Consider the following 22,725-nt stretch of genomic DNA (forward strand, 5'->3'; position numbering starts at 1 on the left):
CGAAGAACACGCTGGCCTTGAGAGTTGGCCGAACTGATTGAGCCGTCGTTGCACTGTTGGTAAGGCTGCACGGTCGGCAAGGTAGCGCGCTGGTCTTACCAGTCGCCGAAAAATTAGTGCGACAAGTTGGGGCGATGTAAGATGTAACGAAGAACTAGGGTTTATTCTCGTAATTTAATGTGCGCAAAAAAAAAAAAAAAAAAAAAAAAAAATAGCGGGAGTTGAAATGATTTATAAAATTTTTCAGCAGCTGTGGATCTTGCTGCTTACTTACGTTTCTTTCTTTCTAATTCCATTTACACGTTGTCGACAACGTAAAATGCACTTTCATTTACGTAGGGTGTTGATGTACACTGTAGGATTTCGTGGATTATTTTGAGGATAAGAGATGGAGTTGAATTTTCTAGGCAGGCCATACTTCCTGCGGTGATTAACCGATCCTTAGCGAAATCGAACGATGATTTGAACGTTTGAAATTCTAACGCGATACTTGGTATTTTTGTTAATTAGTATATTTATAAGCATCAATTATTGCTGCGGTAAGAGTGAGGGGAAAATAAAAGGAATACTAATTTTTCTTCCGAGATATACGGCAGTGATTCATTAAAATTTCCGTGTCGTATGTATTGATTTATAATTCAAGTCCTCGATAAGATCAATTTTCTGTTGAAAATCTAATTTTCTACTTGGAAAGAATGGTGCAAAAAATAAAAACAACAGAAAACGCGATAGTTATTATAAATATACCTGCAGCCGGACAGTTATTTTCAGGCGTAATCATATCTCACATCGCACATAGTCCGAGAACATAAAACTTTCAAAATCAATGCACCTTTGTGAAGAAGAATGGAAATCCTGTTTTTTTCATTTTTTTTCACACAGGAAAATAACATTAACTTTTATGTAATATAGATATGGCGAGTTAATTCTTGAAAAAAAAGGAAGAAAATAGAAAAAAGCTGAAACGAAAAAAAAAATTCTTATCACTACCTTTTGATAAGCAAAGATTACGACCATATGTCACCCGTGTGCTTGATGAAAATCATTTTAAGTATCATATATACCTATATGTCTGAACCACCAGAAGCTCTAGTGATTTAATAAAATTAGTTACTTTGTAATGAAAAAGATATGTCAAAAATTAATTACATTCTTGTTCAACAATATTATACCCTGCAGTGTGATCTCAGACGACAAACGTATCACACTGTTAATATTAAACATAATAAGAAGAAAAAAAGAAACTCTGGGAAAAAAAACTTTCTTAAAAATACACAGGCACGAGTATCTATCGTATTTCGTGTACCGGTTAAATGTACTTCAGCTGAGATTGAAATTCGTGCTACGACCGAAGATGATAATTTTTCAGAGATATAACAGGCATGCGGAAATGAATTTATCAAAATCGATGCATTATTAAGTACAGATATCGGTTCTAATATTAGTTTATCGAAGCTTAGTGGTGGGCGGGAGTCTGTTTGGGAACACTCGTAGCCTAAGCCCAGATACTTCAGTTCAAGGGTCTATTGTCATTAAAAAATTATATTTCCCTCATGCATCATTTTGAATGATCTCCGATTGATTATACAGAGCTACGAGCAATGACCGATCGATTCTTTCGCGGCACCCCCACCCATGCCGGCAGAAATCTTTCCAATTTCCACCTCTATCTCGGCAACGTGATTCCCCAGAAATCAGGAGTCCCGAAATCGCGAATAAACCAAAGATCTCTGAGATATTTTTAAAATATTTACATTTACATTTAATACGATCCGTAAAAAATATACTCTACTAAAATTCACAGCAATGTTACGTGAACTGAATTTTATTAAAATAAGATAATAGTAAAAAAATGTACGAAGCGAATCGATTCACGCAATGATAACAGCTGAGTATACTTTTAAATTTCGCTCATTCTCTCCATTCCACGCAGACACATTTATGCTTTGATTATGAATTATTTATCTTGGAATAAATATAAATTTTCGGGTTTCAGTTTGCGCATAAATTCGGAACGAATCGGGTATCGAAGGCGCTAAAGACCCTCGTGATTTTTCGGTACACAAGTGCACGCGTCCCTGTGTGTTGTAATATATAGGTAGTGCAGTAGTCAAAGCATAATCTATATGGGGTGTTATCAAAAAGATAAGGTTACCAGAGCTCCTATCTGGTAGCCATATTTTCGATATAATATATAGGTAATCAATGTATCGAGTTCGCTACCCAGTCTGTGATCGCGCACAGGTACGACCACTCTTGAATTCTCACACGCGAAAACAATTCCGGATGAGCAGAAGAAAGTAATTTGACGAAAAACCAGACAAACAAATAAATGCGGAAGTTGTTGAAACCGCGGAACACTGGAGATTACGTTGAACAATTGTAAAAAAATTCACAAGCATCGACTCGCTGTTCGTTGACGATACGCGTCATGACGGTGTAATTGGGATAACCGGAAGAAGATAATAAAAATCGTAAACAACAGAGGCCACTCTTTGACGCGTGATAAAATTTTCAATCAAAAATTCAAAAAATTATTCCACGGGGTAAAAATCGGCGATCAGTTCTAATGGACTATCTTCCAAAGATCAGTCGTTTTCGACTGCAGCAGTGAAACGAATACCGGGAAACAGCGAGGCTTCGGGGACGAAACAGAGAGATCGGGAAGACCGGTGAAAAATTGTTCGAAAAATTGTTGCAACCCTTTGCGACAATGGCAGCGGCCTACGACGACTGCTACGACGCCTCTTGGCATCTCATACCGCCGGACTATGTCAGCAACGACGACGACTACAGGTGAGATTAACGATCTTCACACTCTAGTTTCGAGTGTCTTCGCCGGATGTCAATTAATTTTATTACTCCGTAGTACTTCGCGTATATCATACGCGGCGATGTTCCTCCAGTCGTTTTGTGGAACGTCGCTGCCGCAACTCCAGGTTCGTACACCTTGGCGATGCGATCGATACTGACGATGCCGAGTGCAACGCAACCGCTCCTGAGAGGGTTCGTGCCCTTTCAGGTGAAACGATAACTCTATCGTCATTGGACGGATTCTCGTGACGGGCGTTCGATTTAGCGCAAAAAGTAGACCCCGCAAGGAGAGTATTACAGCCTTTCTGGTAACAGCTACAAAACTAATTGGTAAAAAGTGAAAATAGTTAAGGACTGAGCGGTAACCGGAACTAAAAATTTCTCTCAGTGCATTTCCTTGGCCTGTGATATGTAATTCCATTTCGTACGTCTCTCTTCACTCTGGACTAACATTGATAATGTATCGGCAGTTTGACGAGTAAAATGCTATGAGAAATGAATTCTGCTGCGTATTTTTACAGTAAACATCAATTTTTGTTGGTTTCCGTTCAAGTTTCGATGACAGGATTTTACGGATTCAAATGCGAAGGAGTACATTATTATTTCAGAGCCATAACGAACTGTGACAAACTCCCACCGCACAAAAAGCCCGGTAGATGTAATTACGCATCAGTAGTACCATATTTTGGGCCCAAGAAAAACTATGGGAAGTTTCAGCAGAATCCATGATCCGGAGTTCTGATCCTATCCTGGTCAGTTTATTTTGAACAGAGAAGTGAAAAAGCGAGAAAATACGGTTTTTTTTTTAACTCTTCAGCAAAGAAGCCTAAATTTTTTTCATACACTCTCATTCTTGTAGTTAATGCGCAGACGTTCTACATTTCAACGAAGCGAGACTTAAATTATAACGTTTTACTGCGAACGATCAGACGATATGACTTGAGAGATAGCGAAACATGTTGCCGACTGGCCGCTGATCAAATCTCGATCCAGAATCTTTATTTTGAAAAACATAAAGAAATAAATAATAAAATAATCTCTTCGACCCCTCAGCAATTTTATTTGGGTCGATCATTACGGTGCAAAAATTTTCACATCTTTTAAGGAAGATTCTATACTGCCTACATGGATATTATGTCCATAATCATTTTACCTAATCACCCCGTAAGATCTTCGACGAATTTTACCAACGACGAGAATTTATCTTTGTTAAAATAATCGAAACATTACGGTCGATACTTAATACCGAATTTTTCACGAATTGTCTTGCGAGGACGAAAAGTCCGTATAAGTTTAAAGTTTTTTTAATCAATCAAAAAAGATAACGCGCTCATTGTAATACCGAATAATTAATTTCTACAATTTTTATAAGCCCCCGAGAAATTGCGTACGGAAAATATGGAATGTAAATGTGATTGCTCGACGTCGGTGTAACACAATCCAATTGTCGTGCCTGGGAACAGTGTAATTGATTGGGATGATCCACCCCTGCAATACCGCCGGCGGAAACGAACGTTTAAGAGCTCTGGATCTGTGGAGGGGTGCAGCTTACGAGTGCACAACTCGTGTTTTCTGGAGGGTTGAAGCTCTGCAGCCCCTCTTCGGCGGCGTGGTACGCGATGTTACACAGCGCCATCGATGCGAATCGTGATCGTGATATTGCCCAAGTATGAGCACCTGTTGGGTCTACACAATAAATTTATGAATAATCATCAGCCCGTCTCTTTCCCGATTCGTGCAGTCGGACGTCCGTTTATCCTGCAGGGGTTGCAACCGGCTTTCCCCGATTCTCGTTATTATTGCTTATTTTTCTTCCAGAATCATGCGGTTGCTTCAGCAATTCCATTTTTCTATTGGAGTTGGGAAATATGCGATAAAAAACGTAAAAATTGATTCATGTAAAATTATAATTATTTTGTGACTGAGTAAATTGAATTAGATATTGAAGAAAGTAGTCTCTGAAATAAAATGAACGGTTTTAGAATTGAATCGATCGAATTTACAAGATTTTTAACCATCTGTGAAGCGATTTTTAAACGAAGCATCGATAACTAAAGGTAGCATTTTTTATACTTTTTATTTTTCTATTTTCAAATAGATCGTTATTGTGGCCAACGAACGTAATAACTTTGTAAATACTCAACGTACGACAGCTTTCTCTCGGGTGTAAAATTAATAAATATAGTATCGGTTTTCGGCGGTTTCCTTCGTTGAGGTAAATAGTTACCCGAGTCGTTCGATATTACACAGTGGCTCAATAGTAATCGACTGACAATCGGATAAGAGGATATCTTTTGAAATATAGGCGTTGTGTAGGCGTAAAACGAGATACGTGCGGCATAGGCGCAGCAGACTCAAAACTGCGGTACATTTCAAGTGTGTTAAATTTTTTTCGATTTTGGATTCTCGGAACAAACGTAATTCGAATATTAAAACAGTTTTATAACTTGTAACACCGGTCAACGTCAATTTTGAGTCCGAGTTCTAGACGTCAAATTTTCATTTCCTCCACGCAACTGATAAAAGAAAAAATGGTTTTATTAGATGAATTTTTTTTTTTAGAAACCAGAACGATGTTCCGGATTTTTAATTTAAATTACTTTTATTGAAAAATAATAATTAATCACAGGTGAACAGAAAAGAAACAATTTCTCGATTCTGTATTTATATAAATAAATTTTAATTCTACCCATCGAATAATAACAAAAAACTTCATTCGTTACTTACAAAGTTTGCTTTTGTCGTTTTAACGTTGATAAATCAGACAAAAGCAAATTTTATACAAGTAATGAATGTAAATTTTTCTGCATTATTCCAAGTAAAAAATGAAAACTTATTTATTTAAGCCCAAACTGAAAAAAAGAAAATTCTTCTCGCTAACCTTATAATCCTGGATTTATTTGTTGCCCAGTATTTCTTCGCCAACAATTCGCACCTCGAGTAAAATCATATTTTTAGCCATATTGTCGTAGCGCCTACTTGAGGCTGAGGCGAACAGGAAGAAGAGGCAGAAGGGTGAGAATAAGACGAGGAAAGGGCAGCAGAGGACTACGCGCAGGTTTACGTTCATTCATGGATATTGGTACAAAGGCGCAGCTTGACCCTAAGGGATTTTCGAAGGGCCGTGGTGTGTCACCCTCGTAGTACTACGCGCAGCGGGATTCTGCGAGCTTTCGACGACGGCAAGAGTATCCAGGCGTGTATCCGAGGGCTTCTCCAAAAATTCGACTTCATTCTTGGCCCCGAGTAAAATGCTGGAAAAGCGGACGCGAGTCGAGGCGAAAATCTTCGGGCCCCGAGGCTCCTTTTTCCGAACAAACCTTCGTACAATGGAGCAGTTAAAGAGACGTTTAAGAAGTTATTCCACCCAGGCTACTCCATTCAATGCTGTTTATTTTCCGGACGTACGTAGTCGAACGCCCAGGTATCCGCCCACGGAACACCGGAAGTTCACACTTTCTAATTTGACTGCATACCGAGATCGAAGTCGGAGCGAATACCTGAGGCAAAGAATGCGTGAATAGACCCTCGAGTGGAGGGTATAAGAATTCTGGTTTAGATTTCGGGCTTTTTCAAACAAAATCTTTCTTATTCGTCAGCTTCAATCACCGCTGTGTAGGAATGCCGAGCAAGTGTTTCGGGTGGAAACTAAAAGAGGGACCATTCCTTACAGGAAGTAATAAATTCAACAACTGAAAGTCAAGGCGTATACAAAATCGAGGACCTAAACGAGTGAATATTGTTTGAAATAATGAGGGTCATAATCAATGGTCATCGTTCTAAATCATACTTGAAATCACGTCTGACAACGCTGAAGAAGTTGCGCTGCAAGCGTTTGGCAATTATGGAAATTTTTGTAATTTACAGTCTCGTAGTAAACGCCAAATGCTTTCAATCCATCATCGTTCTATAGATTTATATCCTAACATGCGATGTTCATTGATTTCAATTGATTTCCGATGATCCTGCAGCGATTCGTCGTGATAAAATCCGATCGAAAAGTCACTGAAAATCGTCTGGAAAACTCGAAAATGATGATAAATCAGGGAAGGACTGAAGGTTAGAAAAAAATCACTGTAAATCAGTGTTCAAAAGTTGAAATTATCGGTTCCATTTGCAAGCGAAATGGTCCCTTGGTAATGAAGAATAGAAGGTGTATAGATTCAGGTAACCGAAAAGGCAAATATACAGCACGGCTCTTCAGATTATACCAGCGTAACGAGTATGCAGCAGGTTACAGACACTGCAGAGACATTCGAGAGTTTGAAAGAACTGAATGGAAGGAAGGAAGGATACAGGAGGAGTCCTAAGGCTCGAGGAGCGCACTTGTCGGTCGATTGCTTTACGAGAGATTCGCGTGTTCGGCATGAACCTCGTCCGCACCGACTCTGATCCTTCATGGGAATTTCAGAAATGTTGAAAAATTTTGCCCGGGCACGTAAGGGCAGTAAAATGCGGTCCCGCTTTCATCGGTCGAGGATCCACCGGGTCGACAACTCGGTATACCGAGTGCCCGACGAACAGGTATCGATATTGTCATGTTAATTCGCTTCTGGCAGTTTTTCAAAATACGCCTTAAATGGGTAGCGGACCATTCATCTCGGCACGTATTTTCCTGCCACCTGATGCTAAGTCTCGTGTCCTTCAAGGTATCCCTTCCACTCATCCACGAAAAACTCAAACTCTCAAATTCCGTTCGACACGAAATTTTAACAGAAGATCGATTTCTGAGTGCTCTCGAGAGATCGGGGGTATAGACGGAAACTCGGTCGGGCGTTGTGAAGATTTTAACGGTAAATTTCGCTTTCTTCGTTACTCTGAAAATTCAACATTCGCCAAACTGTTATAATCAGGGTTCAGGATTTTCATGAATCCTGTGTTTCAGTTTCGTCTCGATCATCGTAATTGAATTTTATCGAGTACCAAAAATGAACGATAAATTTTTTTACAAACAAATTCACTCTCTTTTGGACTTGCTCATTTAGCAATTGCTTGTATTCGGAGTTTTAGGCTTTTCGAAATCCATATTCGAATGAATCGAAGAATTTCGTTAAACTTGTAAATTCATGCGAGAAGAGTATCCCGGATTTCGAAATCTCCGTTAAGAAACCCTGGGATGAGATTATCTTGTTCAGGGGTGCGCATAAAGAGTGAAATATTCGGTGTTTGGAACCGGCCGAAGTCCAGTAATCCTCGACTTTGGGGTCAGCGATTAACTCGAATCGTTGAACACCCGGCAGTGGATCCGCAATCCTTAATTGGTGTTTAAAATAAACATTGCATTAGATTCTACGGTGAGATTTAAGCCCTGGCTAAACCGTGAAACTCCGACCGGAAGCCAACTCCGACCATCCGGTCGAAGAATCCGGAGTCGAACCTTCGTCTTCCTCTCTGATCCGAACAATACAATATGTATAACACCTTGTCTACATATTTTCTCGAAATCGCCTGAAATTAAAGAAAAAAAAAAAAGAAACTGGTTAATCCTGTCGCGTGATCAGCTCATATTCCAGACGCGCACACTTTGCCGGAATAAACCCTTCGACTGTGCTTGCAGCCCGTAATGCAGAGCTTTGTAAGGTCTACCTTGGGTCCTGGACGTGTCGTGGCGGCGAGCCGATATGAGACGTAGACAAATTGGGTTGCGTGCTTGAAACAAGTTGGCACAGATATCGCCAAACAGTCGTGAGAACTCGACAAATGTTCCGAGCTCGATTGCCTCGCGGCGAGAGAGAAAAAGAGAGAGAGAAAAAAGAGAGAGAGAGAGAGAGAGAGAGAGAGAGAGAGAGAGAGAGAGAGACGATGTTCGGCGTCGTCGATGCTCTTCGTTACATTTGTTATTTTTGTTTTTGTTTTCACCCCCTTCGTGCATTTCCCGCAAATTTGCATTTTTGAATTTCGCGCCCGCGGTGTCGAGATTGTTACTTTGCAATACGTCATCTGGTGGAAAAAAATAAAACTAACGCAACCAGGCTTCGTTGTTTTGCGTTTAGTCAATTTACGTCACACGAGTGATTTGAAACCCCAAGAATTGCGATTTTCCTCCATTGAAATTAGAAACTTAGGTTACGCGGTGATAAAATGGCGCCGAAAACGACGCTCTGACGTCATCGGGACGTCCCCCGACACGGAAACTTTGACGAATCGAACGAGGATCAATTGCGTGAACGCGGTACGAGGTACAAACTGCCCGGTGATAAATCGCTGGTGTTGGATATTGCCAGAGAATCGTCAGAGCCGCCGCCCCCTTCCGCACTTTTTGACTTTTTCAAAAGCCCCGACACCGGGAGTATAAAGCGCGATATAAAGGGAGGAGACTGATGGACCAAATGGACCGAATGGACCGGATATTCGCCCTTTTACCGGGCCTTCCTCGGGTATATATCATCTCAGCTACCTGTCTAGATTCGACTCCGGTAGCTGCGTGACCGGGGGTCCGAAACGTGAAGCTTCTACATTTTTCTTCTTCTTTTTCTTCCCTTTCTCTTTCTTCTTTTCTCGCCTTCGCGCACGGTGAATAGCCACTTGTCCCAGTCGATTCATCGTCTATTCACCGTCCCGGAGATGCCGGATATTTCGTTGCACAAGCGGTCAGGACGCCCTCGAAAAAGGAATCGCGTTAAATCCATGCCCTCGTTAGCACTGACTTTTCATATCCAAAAACGCGAAAACTTTTATTCCTCCTTGTCTGTTTCCTCATTTCCCCTTTAACTTTCATCCACACTCGGGCTCACATTTAGCTGCAGGGTATGAAATAGATCGAATCTCTTCACGTGACCCGGCTGTAACATTTTATACGCAGGTCAAAAATAAGCCACGCGTAACACGGCACGGTTTCGCGTTGGAAATATCGACGTTGTTCTGCAGCCAGTCGACGATGATACCTGTGTACCGGTACATTACGTACGTGTGTATATACACGCGTGTATCCCCGGAGCTACACAATGCGGGAAGAGAGCGAGGGAAGAGTATACCTAGCTCGGATAAAAAAGGTGGTAGGGGAGCTAAAAAACGAAATGAAATGACCGCTAATACCCATTCACATTAGTACTCAAACTAAAGTATGCCCTCAATGTGAAAAGTTCTAATCGATGTTCGCCTTTCATTGGACAACTCGAGCCAAGGGGGTTGAATAGCTCGTCACCGATTGGCCACCCGCCCTTGGATCCCATTGGCTGGTTCAGGGGTCGCTTTCAGTCCCGCCTCGGCGTAACTTACCCCGTAAATTTCCATCCCCCGGAAATTTCCCAACGCGATAAAAGATTAGTTGGAACGAAGACTTGGAAACCCTTTCTACGGTCTTCCGACGTCTCGGATATTTAATTTTGAATTTCCATTTTTTATTCTCCACGTAGTTATGAGTTTCGTCTTCTCTTTTTCATCGACATTTTATACACTTTCGTTTCTTAGCCTATACGTACACATACGTATAGGTATATATTCCGCGAAGCCTCGCGTCGCTCCGATTGCGTCAACATGATCGGAAAGCAGAAGCCGCCAAGTCGCGCAGCGCAGAGAGAAGGGATGAAACGGGAAACGAGAGGGGTAAATTTCCCTCGGGGGTCGCGCTGCGGGACGCGAAACGTCGGAGGTCCCGCCCTCGGTTTGACGACGCCGCCCTTCTTCGAGGGTGCTTGAGTTTCGAGCGTGAGCGAAGCCTCGCCGGAGGTAGGGAACACTGTTGGTCAAGTGCTCGTCGGGGACACTCAAAAAGTACAACAAGAGTCCTTAACTCGAGGCTGGTGTTCCGAAAATACCGCGTTTAACAGCCGCTGCACTTGAGCCGATGCGAGTGGACGTTTCGGTTTTTCTTCTTTTTTTTTTTTTCATCACGCCCCGAGTTTTAGAAAATTGGAGAAAACACGGTTGATCGTTCCAATGCACGGTCAGAGTTATCGGGACTTTGTTTTTCGATTGACGTGAAAATTGTTCAGTGAAATTCTATGTGCTTGGTTTCTGCTACACGGTATTTCTCAACCGTAATTACATTTTTTATACTAGCTGTTGATTAAAATTGTGCGGTGTTGATTCGTTCGACGAAAACGTGAAGGGAAATATATATATATGTGTATATATATATGTATGTATACATAATATATACACATATACGTACAGCGTCAAGCAAAGATTAATATTTGTGAAAACGTAGCAACCGAACTGCGAGTGAACGAATATATATCGACAAAAATTTCAATCTGCATAATCGCAGATAAAGACAGGAATAATATGTTTTACTGACGATAAAATTTTACCTGCAACGCGCAACGAGACTTTCAACATGGCGGATAAAAACAAGATCCTACCATGGTCGCTTCTTCCATATCCGGCGAGTTTGTTGAACCATGTTTGGTACAGTCAACTCGCTCTGAATACTAGGTAAATTGAAATTCTAACGGTACGTAATAAGAAGATGAAATGAAAAAATGAAAATAGTAAAATGGTTTTCATCCGTCATTATTTCTTTCGAAGAATTCGAATTTTCGCTGCATTTACAACCTTCTGTTTTCATTTCATCTTTGATTATCATTATTTTGCATTCTCTGCACATATCGTGAGCTACAAATTAATTCAATGATTGTGATGTCGTAATTATTATTAACATCAATGTCCAACGAATGTTTAGGTTTTCTCTTTCACCGGAGAGAAACGTTTAGCGAAAAGTCGCAAGCGGGCATGAAAAAAACGATTAAATCCAGGTGAAAATCGTTGTGTTACAGTCGAGAAAATTCTTATCTTCTTTCTACTATCGCAATAATTGAGAATTGATCGAGTTTGCCAACGGTTATAGACAGCTTGGCGATAGATATTACACGTTGACGAGGCAATCGTACCTGATACAGCGTTTCAGCTTAACGAGGATATAATATAAAACACAGATACCGACGGGGGGCTAAATCAAAGCGGACACGCAAGGCGGGCGAACAGATTGGACCATTTCCTGACGTCGACGCGATACGCACCACTTAGGGAAATGAACCGTTTTCGCCCCCGTCGGGATCGCGTATGAGAATCGCGTTATTTTCGTTGGGAAGAAAATTGAAGGGCGGGCATCGGCTCAATTTCATAATAACTCTAACCAAAAGCGTAACCTCCAATTTGCACTCACCGAAGTAATTCCGTGGTCGGCTGGACTCCTTCAGGGTATTCGGTCATTCATTCGAGTTCAACAATCGACGATAATCTGAAAGTAGAAAAAATTCGGTATCAGGCAATAGTTCGTTACGTCGACGGCTTCGTTTTGCAAAATCGTAAACGCTATTCATCGTGATCAATTTCGCTGATAATTGGCCTATTCGACTATTAGCAAAATTAAATTCGGCTGCGGTGAGAGGGATGAGAAGTTCCTCGGTCTTTAACCAGTTCGGTGATTTCAACGCCAGAGTTTCCCGCTAATTCCCTGCAGGAGGCGCGATTTATCACTGGGTTAAAATGAGCATAGCTTTGTCACATTTTACACCCTTTTACATGCAGATGAATATTATATACACTGGGGAAAAAATATATATACATAAACATATACGTACATACTGGTTATAGTTTTCGTTACTGTGAGTAACAAGTTTATTTTTTTGCTTAGACATTGCTTTTATAAAAAAAAACATGACAAACAAAAAAGAAAAAAAAAATTCAGTGCTCGGTTACTGGTCAATGATAATGAGAAACGAGTAGTAAAAACAAGTAGAAAATGTGGGTTGATCAAGTTTCGTTCGTTGATTCGACATTGATACAAAAAGTTTGTCGATTCGATGTATTGCACAACAATACACAATACATAGAGAAATTTTTTTAATGATGAAGAAAACGAATTGAGAAGTGTTGACCGATATGAAAAGTGGTGATAATTTTTTTCCTATTCTTTCGACGTTTCAACTTCTGCCTCCATTAACTAGTCAGGGAAACTGGTGGCCACAGGAGCTATTAAAGATTTGGGAACAGAGTATTCGAATAACTGATCGCCATTTGTGTAGGTGACTAAACACAAGAATCGGATGTCCGAGAATGACGCGAAACGTGTCGAGATAATGGGAGGAATGGCTTACGGAGCTTAGGGTGCAGGTTCATTTAGGGAGTCCTGAAGCCGGAGGTGGCGGACAGGTAGAGAGACATGGTCCTTTGGTCGCGGTTCCTCGAATACTCCGAAGACCGTCGGTAGAATGAGGATTGTCAAAAAGACCAATTCAATCGCATTAGAGATGGCTCCTTGAAGCTCGTGGCTTTTTGACACGTTCAAACTTGACGCTTTTGCTCTTTCAAATTGGATTTCGAACACCCGTCTCCAGAACGAAAATCGCAGGAAGCTCTCGTCTCGCTTCTGAGAACCAAGCGACGAGGAAATCCAGGATCATTTAGCTAATAAGGCGGATACAATTAAGGCATCAAGAATCTCATTGAAATTATCCGTTTTTCAACTCTTGGAACAGTGTAAATATCTCAAGAAACACGTCAGTTTTTCAAAAGTCGATCAGGTCGTTGCTATTTTTTGAGCTAGCTGTGATTACCGAAAGCTCGAAAAGCTTGGATACTACGACGTATACTTTTCTCCTTTCTACATATTTGCGATGTCTGTGCAGACGTGACGTTCCTTTTCTGTTCACCCACACCGAGAGAAATTTTTAGTTCCGGTTACCGCTCAGTCCTTAATTATTTCATTTTTTACCACAGCCGAAAAATATAGTTCTAGGTACAAAATGAAAATTAGTTTTCCAGCCGTTACCGGAAAGTCCAGTATCCGTTTCTATTCTTTCTCATTACGATCGCTGTCGCTATATTTTCTTGTAACTGTTGCAAAAATTTAATGCTTGCGCAACAATAAATTGACGTTAAAGCCTCGTTTAACTAAAAAAGTAGAGTAAACCTCACAGACTGATTTTGCGTTGCGATTACCAAAAAAGGATCGTTTTTCGTAATTCCAACAATATTCAAACAGTGTTTTAAACGATACTTGTTGTACTGAATTTTGCTAGTTACTGTAACAAATAAAATTTTTCTCAGTGCACTATCCAGTGGCAATGACAATAGAAGAAACCCTTCTCGGTCGTATCTTTTCTCCAAACTTAGGTACGATTTATCATCTCACCGAATGACGATCGAATCAACGACACGTTAAATCGGCTGTTTCAGGCTACTCGAAAGCATGAAGATGCCGGCACGGACGTCCGGTTTTCACATCAGCGACATACTGGAGCTAAACGACTCGAAACCGACGCCAGAGGAGTCGGAGCTTCAAGGTGAGTGCGGTTTCGAAACTCCCGAGTTCCCTGCTCCAAGATTTCCCGAAGGTAACATCGAACCTGAGCGTCGTTTCCCCCTTTTTATTTCAGGAACCACGACGGTCTTGCCGACGGCAAACGAGGTGCCCTCGACTTATCAGCAGCTCCTTGAACACACGACGGCGATGCTGCAGCCCGGGGTTCACGGGAACTTAAACAGAGCGACGCTGCCGCCTCCACCGCCGGGAATTCTGGGCTGGCCATCCGGGCCGTCGCTGCCTTCGACGGTGCCGCAACCCCTGGAGGAAGTTAACGGTGAGAAATCAGCCTTGAGTTCAATTTATAGGCGTAGGAAAAAGCGCGAGGACTCGAGTCCTGCGGCGTCCCCGTGTTTGCCAAGCGCTGTACAATTGGCCGAGCCGAACCCCCGGACTAAGCAGGATCTAATAGGCCTCTAAAAGGCTCGCCCGGATCCGGCTGCCGATTCGCTCAACTGGTACCGCGGATTGGCAGATGTACCAAAAGTGCGCGCAGATGTCCCGAGCTTTCAATGAATTCGAATTGTCACGCCCAGCCCGCGCTCTGTCAATGTGGGCACCTATACCTACCCCGAAATTTCCCGACCTTTCACCTACGTGTTCAGACAGCCCATTTTTTACACCTCGTTTCGCGGCCTCGCCCTTCGGTATGATCCTTTTGCGTAACACGATCCAAAGAAAACAGTCACGCCAAGTATTACCGACCGTTTATGCTCCCGGCGAATCGGTCAAAACGATTTCAAATTCGGGTGTCACTACCGATTGTCATTTTTTATCGTTCGATTTGGAAATGGAAATTTACGAGAGTTTGAAAAGCGTAGGTTGAGGTATTAATCTTCGGGATCGATTTGTTTTTTTTTTTATTTTTTTATTTAGAGATTAGACGTTTGTGACTGATTAAATAGACTCGTGCCGGTCAATTTTGAAGAATTTTGATGATCAAAATTGACCAAACTTGGCCGGTTTGGAAAACTGTAGAACAATTTTTGTGGTCGATTTGGAAGTTTAGCATCAGATAGCTTCGAATTCATTCATTCGTTCTTGAGATATCGTTGAAGAAGAAATTTCGTCAAATATCAAATCAGCGTTCATCCAAGAATGTTGGAAAGTGATTCTCCAGACTTCAAAACGTCGAGATCTGATAAAAACTGGTCTCCCTATTTTTGGTTTAATTATCGTAACTTCTCCTTCTCTCTTTTTTTTTCTTCGAGAAGAGAAGAGTGGAAAACTGAAAACAGGGTCATCGTCACAGACGAAAAACATTATTCGTGAATGCGTTATAAAAGCGGATGTCCATCTGCACAACGGCCACGCGAGATAAGATGAAACAACAACGTTCCATTCAACGAGTAGCTACAACAACCCAGATAGAGATTCAAGCGTGAACCCCATGAAACGCCACGAGGAAATAATGGGGTGTATTTACCGAAGACGTGTCGGTTGGCTGCAGGCGCGAATAAGAAACGTGGGGTAGGTACAACACGTACTCCAACAGACACCCGCTCCTCGTGCGAAGCGAATAATGAAATCACAACGCAAAGTCCCGCAGGGTTAATCTCCCATGAAAACGATACGGACAGCCAGTCGACAATATCCCCATTCCCCAAACCCAAGAGGAGGGAGAATCCAACGCGGCAATCGTAACGCTGACAACGCGCTTAAACGCTGCCGCAATCCCGTGGGGCTTGTACGATATTATGTAGGTATCAAATAGGATTTATATTAGTCCACACCCTCCCGGCATCGCCATGCAGGGGTTGGGGCAACATTCACCTCGATGCGACCATTCCAGAGCTGGTCATCGACGGAGAAAAGGATTTGTTGTCCAATTGTTTTTCCTCGTTTCATTCAAAAGGAGAGAGAGAGAGAGAGAGAGAGAGACGATAAACCAACCGACAAGGGACGTATCGAGATGCATGTCACCGATTTTCTTCGTTTTGAGATATGATGTAATACGTTAAAAAACATCAGACACGTCTTTTTTTTCACGTGCCAATTCGGTCGTTCAAGGGGTAAAAACCAGCACTTGAGTTTACCCTGAAACATCGTTCATTTCAGGATTTCTCGAGTATTGCGCAGAGTTTATTGGTCAGAACGATTGGACATTATTCCCTGCGTCAACGTGCGATAATGTACACGGTTTTTACATCCTTGACGTTTTCTGATGCACCGCAGTACATCTGCGCGGAATGAAGCAGATTCTAAAGTCTTCCTAAACGATGACTCAAAACAATTTGTAACTAAGTTCGTGGTTAGACATCGCCTTTTATACATAGGTACATACATACATATATATATATGTATATAACAATGCGTAATTAAAAAATCGATCCGACTCCGCCGCGCATCTGCCTTCTGTAATCAGGGTCTAACGGTTATCGATGATTCGGTGCCGACGCACGTCGTTCTCCCATCGACGATGCAGCTGTTGTGCATCACGCGTCTAATTGACCGAGTGCATGGTCACAACAAAGTGATTATAGGTATACGTTTAGGCACAAAGTGCAGAGGGTCTCTTGCTACGCGTCTGGAAAAATCAGACCGTTTCTTGGTACTTCCGTCAAGTTAGCGGAACACGGACCAGTTTCAGTTCGGCGTGTAAAAGTACACGTGGTAGGGTTTGGGATGTGTCCCCTAAAAAGAAACCGGAAGTGACTTTTCCCTCCCTTACCCGCCGTTTCTCGGACAAAGGTCACGTCGCCGCGCTTACGTTTGCGCATTTTTTTCTCCCCCTCGACGAATGATCCGATTCGCAAATTTCACGTCGGATACTGAGCCGGATATCTTCGATCTCTGATTCCAGTCCTCCAGCAACCGGACTCGACCAGCCCGACAATATCCGACCTCTCGTTTCCCTCGCACCCGGAAAACGGTCACGAGTCGAAGGAGGACGAGCAGGAGTTCGAGGAGGAGCACCAGGGCGAGTCTCAGGCCCACGAGAACGAGCACAAGAAACGAAAGCGGCGGGTCCTCTTCTCCAAGGCCCAAACCTACGAGCTCGAACGGCGATTCCGACAGCAGCGGTACCTCAGCGCTCCGGAACGCGAACACCTGGCCTCGATCATAAGGTTGACCCCGACCCAGGTCAAGATCTGGTTCCAGAACCACAGGTACAAGACGAAGCGGGCCGCAACCGAGAAGGTGGAAGCCAGTGGAAGCGGGTGCTCGCCGAGGAGGGTCGCCGTCCCCGTCCTCGTCCGCGACGGAAAACCGTGCCAGTCGAAGCTCATGGAGTCGGTCTCGTATCCCGGTTCTGGACAGGTCCCCATGGCTCCGTACATGCAGAAACCGTACTGGTGGTAAGCGCGCTACGAGTTTTTTAAAAAATTTTATCAAATTTTATCAAACTTTACCACAGTGCAATAGCTGCCGATTTGCAATTATCGCGTAATCGATAAACGCGCAGCTGCCAATTTCGCGGATATGCGAAATTTGGAAAGGTAAATTCGCTCTACTCGCTGTATTGAAATTACCAATATGGGGTATAATGAGTTCGACTCCAATATATATGGAGGTGGGTCAAAATTCGTATCATCTTTTCTTCAGCTACGGTTGGTGGATTATTTTTCTTCCTTTCTTTCGTTTTTTGGTTCCATGCTATTCAGTGGCAAAATTTTTATACCGTCTTTGGTCGGACGGTTGAATATTCGTAGGTCGAGTCACGTGACGGACGTGGCAGCAGTGTAAATTAGCTGAAACGCGTGTCACGATGACGATGTAGTCAAAAATCATAGGCATACATACCTAATATACTATAACGATGTTATACGTGTATAACTTAATATAGTGTTGATGATGACTATTATTATTATTATTAGTTATTATAACTTCACGATAATGTAAGAATAACGACGCAAAGTGATTTTAGAACGTATAATTATAGTATATTATTATACATATAATATATTGTATTTAACTGGTATAATATTATCCTGTACGCCATATAGTAGTTGATTAATGTGATTCTTAAGAATATTTCCTACGCAGATAATGTATTATAAAATAGTCGATAAGGTTTTTGTACAAATTCATTCTAGACAGAGTTCAAATTAGTATTTAGAATTCAATCCGGTACTCATCGACGACTCGTCGTGTGCATATATATTATACCCCGTTTAAAATCAGGGTTGAAAACAGCACGAATCGAATGATCTAGTTAAATATTTTAGCGAATTTCCCTCTCCGTTGTATCTAATATTGCACTAGATAATTGTACATGGGTGTGATTTCGCGATATTGTTTATTCTATTTTATGTCACTCGTTCTCTTCTCGTTATTTATCACGATCGCAACGAGTCTTGGAATGTCAGTATTTGAACCCAGTGAATAAAACGCGTATCGTAACTAATTTAAAATTATTCTCAAGATCGTTTAACTCGCAAACGTAAAAAGTATACACATGTACATAAATGTAGGAAAAGAAAAAAAAAAACTAACAAAGGCTCGGAATCCGTGAAAGAAAAGAAGAAAAAGAACAATTCACGAAAGAAAATGTAGGAAAGAAAAATATCGCTAGTAATGATAATGGTGTGGGAATTCCTTTCTTTCGGTCACCGACTGTATATTAAAAGTTGTGTAACGGCAATCGACGTGACAAATGCGTGTTATATATCTGGGCGTTATTTAAGACCGTGTATAGATAAGGTAGCGATATATATAAGGTATATTGTAGATTATACTTATCTATTCGGCGCACACGTGTGAAGGGAAAAATTAAGAAATGATACTTACTTACTTACTTGCTTACTTAATCAGCGAGATCTATTGCCCACTCCGTGTTTACTGCAGTCCAGGTTCTCGGCTTACTTTACACTCGAGAATGCAGATTAACGGCGTACATACTTGCAATTGAAAATTACAAAGCTCGTACTTAAACGCACTTTTACCCGGGTAAAAATCGATCAGCACTCGTTCCGTTTCGTTCAATTCATTCGCGTACCTTGTTCGCAAAACTTCACTAAACATTAATAATCGTATTTGTGTAGTTAAAAAAATGTGTATATATATATTATATATATACTATGATAGATGGAAATTGTTAGGTTGATCGTGTGTGCGTTAAGAATCTTCTTGTACATATAAACGTATAACCGTATTCTTTTTTTTTTTCTACTTATTTTAATAATTTTTTCGGTCACAACTCATGTACTCTCAATTGATGTACGAAATCAGTTCGCTCTGTATCATCTCAAATGAAAACTGTGTACAAAAGAAGCCGAGATACGGTACAAAGAAAAAGATAGTGAAAAACGGGGATAGAATGTCTTCGACCGGGACAAATTTTGTAGAAAAATATCATCATCGTTTCACCTCGTATTTTACATATAAATATATACATATATACTAAATATACATACATATATATATACATATATAAAATAGGTAATTTAATATTTATTGATTTAGGTAATGTATATAATGTACATTGTGTATAATATAAACATAAATATATACAAATATAAATACCTTACGATGGTCAAACTAATATATATACCTGCATGTGTATGTGTGTGTGTATACATGTATATATCGTATATTATATCAGAACATATTCAACAATTACGAATAAGTAAGTTAAAAAATCAAATAAAATGAGTAAATAATTAGAAGAATTCCTTTTTTCTGCATAATTCACCCCGATTTTACGTACGGAATTGAGAATTTCACTTGTGACGCACAGTGTGGATACAACGACGCGAAGCTTTGCTCGTCCATCGCCTATACATGTAGGTATATGTATGCGTGCAACATATATACATACACATAGACACACACACACACACATATATATAATATATATACGCATCGCGCGCATTTATTCCACTTTCGGGGTACGCCGGATGCCGCTATAGTTTGAGTGACACGCTTCCGGTTTCCGTTTCCGAACGGCCATCTTGCTACCGGTTTAGATTTCCTGAGGGTGCCCCTCTCGCCCAGCAGCCACCGTCTCCGGGGTTGCAGCCCCGAGGGTCAAGCCGCCAAATATTAATGCCGATTTTACTCGCTGCGACGCGAATTGTCGGTAGGTGGAAAGTTACGTCACGTGATTGCGGCGCAGATTTTGGACGCGTGACGAATCGGGTTAGAATATATCGGTTATTCAATGAAAAATAAACTCGAAACACGGCTTAGCGATAAATCTAAAACGAATCGCTGTAAACACGATTTACAACATCGTTGGATCAACGATCAATTTTTCATCCACCTGAAAATCTTCGACGTCTTTGCGGTTTGTACCGAGTGGGAATGAACTTCTGGAATGAGGTTTGCCTTTTGGATTTTTTGCCGAAATTGGTTCGGATCAAAATTTTTATCACAAACGCAACGACGAAAGTTTGTTGAAAGGTAATTACTTCAAGGTACATCAGCAGTGAACGGAGTTTTAAAAAGTAAAAAAATGCCATTATTTAACACAAGAAAAATTAAAGGATCTAATTTATTCCGAGTCAGTAATTTGAGTTCGATTTGGTTGAACGCTTTGCACTTTGAATGTTCAGCATGAGTTTGTTGAGAGAGATCAATTCTCTAGGAAAATAGATGATTGTTTAAAAGTGCGTTACCGAGAGGATTTGTATGGAATATTTTTTATTCCAACTGTGCAATGATTTTTTAAAGTTAACTCCAGTTCCATATTGTGGGATCTGGAACAACGAATAAAATTCGTACGTGTTAAAATGCTTTTGGCCTTCTTTTTCACCCCTTTTTAGTTCTGCCTACTCCGACTCTTTTTGATAATTTTACATTCACAAATTAGAAGTAAAGTTGTTTACGCAAACTTATTCCAACGTCGAGCCATCGTTTCCCAAACCAGAAGCCACTTGAAAAATGAAGGGTTTCATAACGCTGCAAATGCACGCGTCGGTTTCTGCACGTTCGAAAATATCTTAAAATGTTTCCGAACTAAAAATTTATCTCGACGTTTGTTACTTTATCCCGAACCGTTTATGCTCCAAGTATCACGAGCCGAATATCCGAGTTTATAAAAGGGATTGTAAAAATACTTTGTCCGCTGACCTGGGATACCAAAAGGACACCATCTCGTTGTCCAGTAAAATCCTTTTGCTTCGCACGTGCACGTCAGCCCGTTTGGATTAATAATGTCCTTAAAATTATCAAGGCTTATGGCTGAATACGTCCAAATCGTTAAGTGAGTTTTAAATAAATTAAAAATAACCGTCAATTGGCAAACTGTGCAAAATCAGTCTAACAAAGAGACAACGTACAAATTCTCATTCATTTTTCATCTTTTCGTCGCCGAAGAAGAGAAGAGAAGCGCCGAGGGTTGTCCCTCTTGAATCTGGTGTGGATGGTACGAAATGCAGCTGTCGAGATAAAAGATCGGAATGATTGTCGAATATGTTTGACGCTGCTTATCGTAAACGCGTATCAATATGTGGCCATTGAACGATCCTATCTCGACGATCTCGACTTTCATTAATCATCCCTGCGCTACTTGTGGTTGTATACCAATGCCCGTAAAATAAAGTGCATGGAAAGTCCAATTTCGCGTTGGACTGGTCGGGCCAACTTCGCTCCAAAGACACTGGTCTCTGTTTTTTGGAGAGCAGTTTCGAAGCGAGCGGCGTGCGAAATGTTACAAGGTTCGCGGATGATCGAGTTCAATTAAAATATGATAAGTTACTTGAACCTGAATACACCGAAGGAGCGATCAAGCGACTTGTTTTATTGCGTTTCAAGCCGGATCGACGGGTCAATTACGTATCTTTGACGGATCATCGAGTCGAATGAACTAACAATTTGTTGCGAAATGTCGAAGCGATTTTACAGAACCGAATCATCGAGACTGGTGACATTTATGATACCTACGGATTAACACTCGATGCGAACTTCTCGAGCGACGGTTGAACAATCGGCCAGATTCCGCAAGTGCCAGATTATCCAAAAGCGCAAGCGAGAAAAAATGATGAGGCGCAAATTGCAGATGTAATCTGCAACTATCGGATGGCAATCGCATAAACGACTCGGAATCGCATACCGGACGACATTTATCAACGAGTAATTAATATTCGCTACTCGGCGTAGAGCAAGGTAAATGTACCAGTCACTGACCTTCATTCGTTGTACCCGTTCGACCCTTGATTCTAAAATCTACCAAAAACTAAATGTCCTTTCATCTAACCGTCCATCAATTGGTTTTGGTCATCGAGAAATTCACAATTCTTGACGTCAATTTATAATTATGTCAAATAAAAGTGTCAAAAACTGTTAAGTTTACCTTACAGACTTTTTGCAAAAAGATTGTTTCCCCCAAAGTAGATACCACTGATTTACCCTCTCCATAAACATGAAAAAAAAGTCCCAACACCAGAATTACAAACGAAAGCTTGCGTACATCGACGGCTTGTTTCAAAGCACCTAAAAATGGTTCAAAGTACGTTACTATCATTATTATTATCATTATTATTATTCGATCGTCAGTCTACGACGGCTCATTTTATTCGGAAGATTATCTCGACGAACACTCAATGCACGATTATCTCCGGACGAAATTAATCCGAAGTATGGATTATTTTCTACGAGCCCGCAGCCTCCTGAAGGACCGAAATGAAGTTAGTTCGTCCTTTGGTTGTCGGGACGAGACGGACGATGACGATGCGAAGTAAATGGACCGGACGGCGGGCAGCATATGCCGCGGATGACCT

The 22,725-nt window shown here is 41.3% G+C and overlaps 1 protein-coding gene across 3 annotated transcripts; it reads left to right on the plus strand.

Moving 5' to 3' along the window:
- The first annotated feature begins 2,250 nt into the window (after positions 1-2,250).
- LOC124185611 (homeobox protein Nkx-2.2a-like) lies at positions 2,251-19,436 on the plus strand. Of its 3 annotated transcripts, XM_046576524.1 has the most exons (5): positions 2,251-2,474; positions 2,588-2,796; positions 13,936-14,042; positions 14,136-14,339; positions 16,866-19,436. In XM_046576524.1, exons 2-5 carry the CDS (start codon positions 2,714-2,716, stop codon positions 17,363-17,365), a joined length of 894 nt encoding a protein of 297 aa, XP_046432480.1. In that variant the 5' UTR covers positions 2,251-2,474; positions 2,588-2,713; the 3' UTR covers positions 17,366-19,436. The 3 variants fall into 3 exon arrangements, with proteins under 3 accessions (XP_046432480.1, XP_046432479.1, XP_046432478.1); XM_046576523.1 differs by having other exon boundaries at positions 2,251-2,796; XM_046576522.1 differs by lacking the exons at positions 2,251-2,474; positions 2,588-2,796 and adding an exon at positions 10,959-11,190.
- The last annotated feature ends 3,289 nt before the right edge of the window (positions 19,437-22,725 follow it).

This window comes from Neodiprion fabricii, chromosome 6 (genome assembly GCF_021155785.1).
Source record: "Neodiprion fabricii isolate iyNeoFabr1 chromosome 6, iyNeoFabr1.1, whole genome shotgun sequence".
Taxonomy (NCBI): domain Eukaryota; kingdom Metazoa; phylum Arthropoda; class Insecta; order Hymenoptera; family Diprionidae; genus Neodiprion; species Neodiprion fabricii.